The following is a 7310-nucleotide window of genomic DNA, read 5'->3' as shown; positions in this document are numbered from 1 at the left end:
CGCTCTGGCTGCTGCGTCTGCTCCGTGGGAAGACTGCTGGAGGGTCTCCAAAGCAACTCTCACTCCCCTCTCTCATCTCTCCCACCTCTTATTTTGCTTCCTTTCTCCCTGTCTCTCTGTATTTGAAGGGTCTTGGTGCTGGAAGAAACTTCGGCACCCTCTCACATTTTTTACTTCAGCAAGTGGTTGTCTTCTTATGTCTTGGTTACAGGCTATATTAATCATTCTCGACAAACAGAATACACAGAGCTACACAAGTGAATATACAAATGTATTGCAAAACAAACAATGGAGCCAACGGTTTGCATGGCTTTTTTGGTTGAAGTCATTTACTTGATAATAATACTGAGCTTAAAATTAATTTCAAATTTTCTATCAGAAGATACATAGAGGCCAAAGTGCATTTTGGCTTCAACTACTGAAAACATCACATACACAAAACAACAAGTTACTAAACATGACAACAAACAACCAATCAACAACTATGCAAAGAAAAACTAGCAAATAGTCAGCTGCAACCAATTCATGCCACAGTGCATGAGACTAAATGTTGTGATTTCTCAGAACTTCAGAATTCTAAGTAAACTAAACAACTAAATTTTTATTGTTTTTTTAGCATTGTTTAGCTGATCTAAGAATAATTTTCCACAAATAAAGACACTATTATAAAATTTAATTTGTTTACATATGGATATCTGCCAATGCCATATTCTGCATTTCAGTAAGCCGTCAAAAGTGACTGACAGCTCCTTGAGTGAGGCTGACACCTTGACACCCTCACTGCCGGCTGCCCGACCCCTTCAAGAGAGCCCTATGAGCCGTCAACAGCAACTTTCCTTTGGCAGCTGGCATTCATCAGTGGCTTACACATTAACTTTACACGGGCTCTGTGATTGCAGCTCAGCTTGTATGGGAGCATGCTATCTCCCACTTTCTCACGTACTTTAGTCCTGATTACATTATTGCTGTGTGTGGACAGCCATGGTTGAGAGACCTTGATAAAGATATGATTCTGACAGAGAGAGAGGAGAGAGGTGGAAAAGGGCTGAAGAAGGAAGTGTGTGAGTGTGTGTGTACGTGAGTGAGCAAGATAGAGAGATATAGAGAGAGAAGCAGTGACAAAAACTTTACCAAGGCATGAAAGTATTGCTTTAACTATACTTATGTCAATAAAAGTGCCGATAAAACAGAGTGATACAAAATAATATGGACTTTTTACACAGCCATAATTAACTTACAAATGCAGAAATGGATTGCTGCAATTCAGTAAGTCAGCGATTCATACACACTGTAACAATGAGCCTATTTTTTTTTTTCATATACACACAATAACAACATGTTCTCACAAAGGGTAACACTACAGAAAAACACACACGGGACTGGCAGCGTCCAGGTGGTGGTGGTGGTGGGGGCTGTAAAGGGAGGGATAACGTAACCTGCCCGTAATTCAATGCAGCATCTAGATCCCTCGTGCAACACGAGCATGAGAAAGTTACTCATGCGGAGACTACAGGTTTCTGAATCTACCAGTCTTTGTCTACTTGACATCAATACATTTGTTTTGCGAGTCCTTTACAAGTGTGAGAAAGAGCGATGAATCTGTTTCGCAGTGTAAACAAATGTGACATTGAGTAGTTATGATTTATTAAAAATATGTAGAGCTGGAAAAACCTTTTTCTTGCTTTATTGTTACACATTTTGTCTGCAACTCATTGTTTTGTCTCAAATTTTGATATAGTATTCCCATATTTATCTGCTTCAAATTGATGTTTAGAAATCTACTACTTAACCCTAAACTGTTTAAATAACTGTGAAGCACAAAGAGTGCTGTCTGTTCCAATCTACCCCCACTTTTGGGGTGTGTTGTAACAGTAGGTGGGGTGGGTTGTAACACTAATTTACTTGTTCAAAATAATTGTTATGCCACCCCTCCATCACCTCCCCCATTTCATAAGCATTTTAATTCAAAAGCATATGCAAATTGGAAACATTTTAATTAATAACAACTACTAAAATAGAAGTTCAGCCATGATATTTCTAGCAGTTTTTTAAACCTGCAGATGAAATGCATATAACATTAAACAATAGAAAATTCTCTTTCAGTTACCTCATTCAGCAGTCATTAACATTAATTGCTTAAACTGATTGAACTCCAACAGCTGTCTCTCCTACGAATAACAAACAAATAAAATGTACAATACAATGTTCATTATTGTAAAGCAAAAGAGATGAGTAATGAACAAAGTGTAATTGTTTTGTGGATCTGATTGCAGTTATAGGGTATGCATATTATTTATTTATTACCATAGCAATTAATTAATATCAACATCAGCAGTAAGAGTTTTATTGCATAAACTGCACAGATGTGATTAGAAAAGCATATAACAACGCAGACTGGTCAGCAGCATGCCACAATGATATATCACACCCCGGCGCTCTGTCCCGCAGACGCGCGCAAAGCCGGCAGGAGCAGCGCCTTCCCCCGCCGCTTGCGCGCCACGTGTCGCGGGGTCTGCAGCAGCTGGAGACTCTCACCCCAGTAAATGTGCATATCAGAAGGCTGCCAACCCACACCACACACTCCAAGCACAGTCTCTACTGTTAGTGGGTTATGACAGACCACTAACTGACAAGTCTGTTAGTTTATGATAGATGGCAACGTATGCAATGTGTTGAAACTGTTCGACAATCTATTCTTCCGTCAAGCGCAAAATGTGCTTGGACTTTGTTATTTGCGTTTTCATTGCATACATAAAGACGTGACGAAGTACAGGCAGAGAAAAGCATGAATGAATTCAGTGTTTTGTGGCGTTTGTTTGCGAACTCATCCGAAGATCATAAAAACATGACCTAAATTCGAGCCGATTCTGTCAGCAAGAGTCAAGGACGCTATCCGTGCAGTGCGCGCTTTCGGTCTGAAATATCTTCACACTGGCTCGCATTCCGATAAGCCCGGTCGAGCTCTCAGTGGGCGTGGTTTTCCCAGGCTTTTAGAACAGCAGCTGCTATTTACCTTCCCTCTAATGTAAACCACCACCGCCACCCCTAGCCCGCCAGCCAAACCTCAACCACCGAGGTAATAAAACATCCTGGCACGTGCTCCACATTCACAATAGCGCTCGTGAGCAGACAGATGTCAAAATGCCAACAGCAGCGACGCGCTTAAAGAAATAGCTACACCGCTGCCTTGTCAAATGAACTACAAAGTAAAATGTTTAAAACTGAAAGCCTATATTTAAATGCTGCGTTATTATTATTATTCAAGTTGAACTGATTTCCTACAGTGTAACTTGACTGAGGAAGTAAAACTTTTTTCAGATTTATAAAATTAAGACCACTTAAATGTTACATTGTAACATACACATTCCGGTCTGTAGTAAAAGGCAAACTCACATGCATTTCATTTGACCTTTTTAACATTAATATTGCAATAGGGAACTTTTTCACGTCTTAAACTCTCTATACTGAGCAGGGCGTATGTATATTTTCAGTTTCCTTACTTAGTTTCAATTTATCTATATGTGTATTGAATTATAATTACAAAGTTTGCTGTTTCTTTGCGGAGACTGGCTCTTAAGTGTTAATATGTAAACTGAATGATTGAACGCAGTCCCGGTTGTGCCCTAAACCCGGCCGCGCGCCATTGGCCACCCGCTCAAACGCTAAACAACCAATGGAGGGGCGCCGACCACGAGCCATCCTCCCCTCGGGCCGCGTGTCCCTCACGCTGATTGGTAGAAAGTTACTGTGGGAAAGAAAGTTTGGGAAGTTTCACACGAGCCGTTCGCGTGCAGTCGGAGATATAAATAAGACCAACACGACTCTGAGGCAGGCAGTTGCTACGACCGCTGGCAAACGGTGAAATCAGAGACTGTGACATCATTGCCGCACCAGTTGAACTCGGCACACTTCGTGCGGATATCCATTCATATCTGGAACTGTATCTGCGTACAGCGTTCACTCTAGTAGAAGATACAAGAGGATTTCTTTTAAATAATAAATCTCAAAGGATACTTCCCAGAGAAGATGCCTGCCGATATCATGGAAAAAAACTCCTCTTCTCCGGTTGCCGCGACTCCGGCTAGCATGAACTCTACACCTGATAAACCCAAAACGGCTTCTGAGCACAGAAAGGTTTGTATTGATTCTGAACTGTAGCGCATTTATTTCCAAACAGCGCGCATATGCGCTCTACGATGCACTGAGAAAGAGTTCCCGAAGTAGTTAGACAATTTGACTTATTTTTTTTTTCTTTTACATTTTAGTCTTCTAAACCTATTATGGAGAAAAGAAGAAGAGCGAGAATCAACGAAAGCTTGGGTCAGCTGAAAACGCTCATCTTGGATGCGCTGAAGAAAGATGTAAGTAGCCTACTGGATTCTTACAATTAGCTACATCTGGATTAAATACTGATGAATCTCATCACATAGCTGCCTGTATCTAAAGCAAATCCTTATTTTCATACAGAGCTCCAGACATTCTAAACTTGAGAAAGCGGACATCCTGGAGATGACAGTGAAACATCTTAGAAATATGCAGCGGGCACAAATGACCGGTAAATCGCCACAATCATAAAATAATGACAACTTCCAGGAACTCTGCACTTGCTTTGAATTCTGCGAATTTTTTTTAAGCTGTTTTAAAAATGACTCAAAACTGTTTAATGTTCATCTACGCCGAATGATCTGACCGAATGTCTTACCTCATTCTCCCAACAGCTGCCCTGAACACGGATCCCACCGTTCTTGGGAAATACAGAGCTGGATTCAGTGAATGCATGAACGAGGTGACCCGGTTCCTGTCCACCTGTGAAGGGGTTAACACCGAGGTCAGGACCCGGCTGCTGGGTCACTTAGCCAGCTGCATGACACAGATCAACGCCATGAATTATCCAACACAGCACCAGATACCTGCCGGGCCTCCTCATCCATCCTTCAGTCAGCCAATGGTTCAGATCCCCAGCGCGACTCAGCAAGCCAACGTTGTGCCTCTTAGCGGAGTCCCCTGCAAAAGCGGATCTCCCTCCAACTTGACTTCTGACGCAACAAAAGTATACGGAGGTTTCCAGCTTGTGCCGGCAACGGACGGACAGTTCGCCTTTTTGATTCCCAACGCTGCCTTTGCTCCAAACGGTCCCGTTATCCCAGTGTATGCCAACAATTCCAGCACACCGGTTCCGGTGGCCGTGTCTCCGGGAGCACCGTCCCTCACGTCCGATTCCGTTTGGCGGCCTTGGTAGACTATAAGGAAAGAAAACAGAAAAAACTCTTAAAGACTCTTAAAAGACAAATGACACTTGTTTTCTTTGTTCAGCGTTACTTTTTTGTTCTTTTTGTATGAAAATGTGTTTTAAGAGATGATGCACTATATTTGTATAGATCAAAAGGGAGAGAAGTTCATATTGAAATAAGTTTTGTATTGTTGAATTCCGTTCAATGCATTTTTTATATTTGCGGTATCTTTTCCACGTTGTGATGCCAAAGATATGTTGAGTGCGCTTTCAACTTTCTTCTTTTTGGAAGATAAATAAATGACATATTAAAAATGAAACGTTTGCCTCCGTGTTTAGTTTTATTCTGTTTCCACAGTTTGTGAACCTTTTGTTATTCTTACCTTAAAACAAGCAACATCTCGGGCCATATCGTATGCAGATTTAGACTAAATATGCTGCAGTCTTCAAAGAAGCTCGGTGTTTTCTCTCAATCATTGAATAGGCTATCACAAACTCAGGAAAACTTGTGTAAAATCAGGCTGGCGGAACACATTACACGGCCTCGTGTAGTATGGGTACTTTCAATGGGTCACATAGGCTATGTCGTTTTAAGTATTTTTCTGTGACAGGGTTTTCGTAAAAATCATTACAATCCACTTATCAAAATGTAGCAACATCTGTCACTTGTCGCCTCGTTTTCATTCGCGAAAAAAATAAATATGGCATCTACGCTAGCTTTGTCATAGGCTAAAAACTTCTAGATTGATTTATAGCGAAACAAGGCCTTTATATAAAGGAGTCAAATTATAAGTAAACATTTCTATCGTTATTGTTTAACAAGTTAGTTTTATTTATTTTTCTCTAATCGCTTAAGCGCAGGTTTTATAAAGCTAGAACTAATTACATGAATATTCTCATAAAAAGCGATTAATTAAATTTTTTTTACAACTATAATACGAACCTTTCCGATGACAGGACGAACAGCAGCCTGTTGGAAGAAGGTTGAATTAATACTCTTTATATGGCTTTACAGACATTTAAGGATTTTATCACGACATTTCATAAACATTACTACTGAATGCTGTTTATAAGTTGTGTGTGATAGCCAGCAAGAAGATTGCAAGAGGATGAAGCTGAATTCAAAGTTCAGCGGCACAGAGAACGACTGCAAACGACCATTTAGCGCCATCTAGTAATTAAAATGTGAACTACACCTGCAGAGCCACCGAGTGGACTGGTCAACACTTTCAGTTTGAAAGAAGTTAAGGACACTTGTTTGGTAATAACGATCCATTTTACTTGCATAATACCATTTTGACATTTTATTTATTATTAAAATTTCTACACTCAATAATTGATGATGATAATAAGTATTAATTTTAAAAAAGTGGGCTACTTATTAAATACGCTTAGGCGTTTTTTTTTCTGTGTGCATAAAGGATGCAGAAATATTTACACACAACTCACACGGCTTTTTTCGTTTAAAACAGGAAAACACTTGGCATGATGAAACGTTTCCTTCTTCATGCATCCCTATGTTTCCCAGGTGTTTGTTGCCTATAGCTATTTCAGTGTGGCCATTCTTTGAAGGGGGCATTGCAGGTGTTTGCAATTACCTGCTATGAGGCACAAAGTGTGGATAAGTGCAATCATTTTGAATTTCCATCACACCTTTTGTGGTGCAGAGAGTATAGAGATTGAAACCACATGTTAGAGGAAAGCCTGTGAGGACACGCTCATCTCAAAACGGTCACCCTGCTTTTGCCCACCTTAACTTTGAGCACACCACCATCTCGGCAGATTTACAATGTTGTGGCGGACCACGCATTCATTTCCTGTTTATACCAGGGTTACAGCTGGATACAGAGGCGAGCGGCGCAACCGAAGAAAAACCGCCCGACCCCCTTCAGACGTGCTTCCCCCTTCCCGCCCCTGGAGGACAGCTTTACGAGGGGCTCAGGTTACCAGTGCGCTGACCACTGTGCCGGGGCGCCCGTGCACATGTCACAACATGACCAGAGGGTTAGCCAGCATGCATGTCAATTAACTTTTCCCACACTATGTGCAAATTCAAGAGGCTCGAGAGGAGAAAGAAGGG

General features: G+C 41.1%; 1 protein-coding gene across 1 annotated transcript; it reads left to right on the top strand.

Moving 5' to 3' along the window:
* The first annotated feature begins 3786 nt into the window (after window positions 1-3786).
* Window positions 3787-5559, top strand: LOC306844681 (transcription factor HES-1-like). The gene is made up of 4 exons (XM_079376991.1): window positions 3787-4134; window positions 4266-4361; window positions 4468-4555; window positions 4719-5559. Exons 1-4 carry the CDS (start codon window positions 4027-4029, stop codon window positions 5237-5239), a joined length of 813 nt encoding a protein of 270 aa, XP_079233117.1. The 5' UTR covers window positions 3787-4026; the 3' UTR covers window positions 5240-5559.
* The last annotated feature ends 1751 nt before the right edge of the window (window positions 5560-7310 follow it).

The sequence above is a fragment of the Barbus barbus genome, assembly GCF_936440315.1.
Source record: "Barbus barbus genome assembly, chromosome: 25".
NCBI classification, from domain to species: Eukaryota; Metazoa; Chordata; class Actinopteri; order Cypriniformes; family Cyprinidae; genus Barbus; species Barbus barbus.
The sequence above is the reverse complement of the archived record's forward strand: the minus strand, read 5'-3'. Positions and strand labels throughout refer to the sequence as shown.

What these genes read in the sequence shown, in the direction of transcription:
- LOC306844681 (XM_079376991.1), top strand. Translation starts at nt 4,027, where the DNA reads ATGCCTGCCGATATCATGGAAAAAAACTCCTCTTCTCCGGTTGCCGCG. An exon ending in CGGCTTCTGAGCACAGAAAG is followed by an intron (nt 4,135 to 4,265) that starts GTTTGTATTGAT and finishes TTTACATTTTAG; the next exon opens with TCTTCTAAACCTATTATGGA. An exon ending in GCAGCGGGCACAAATGACCG is followed by an intron (nt 4,556 to 4,718) that starts GTAAATCGCCAC and finishes TTCTCCCAACAG; the next exon opens with CTGCCCTGAACACGGATCCC.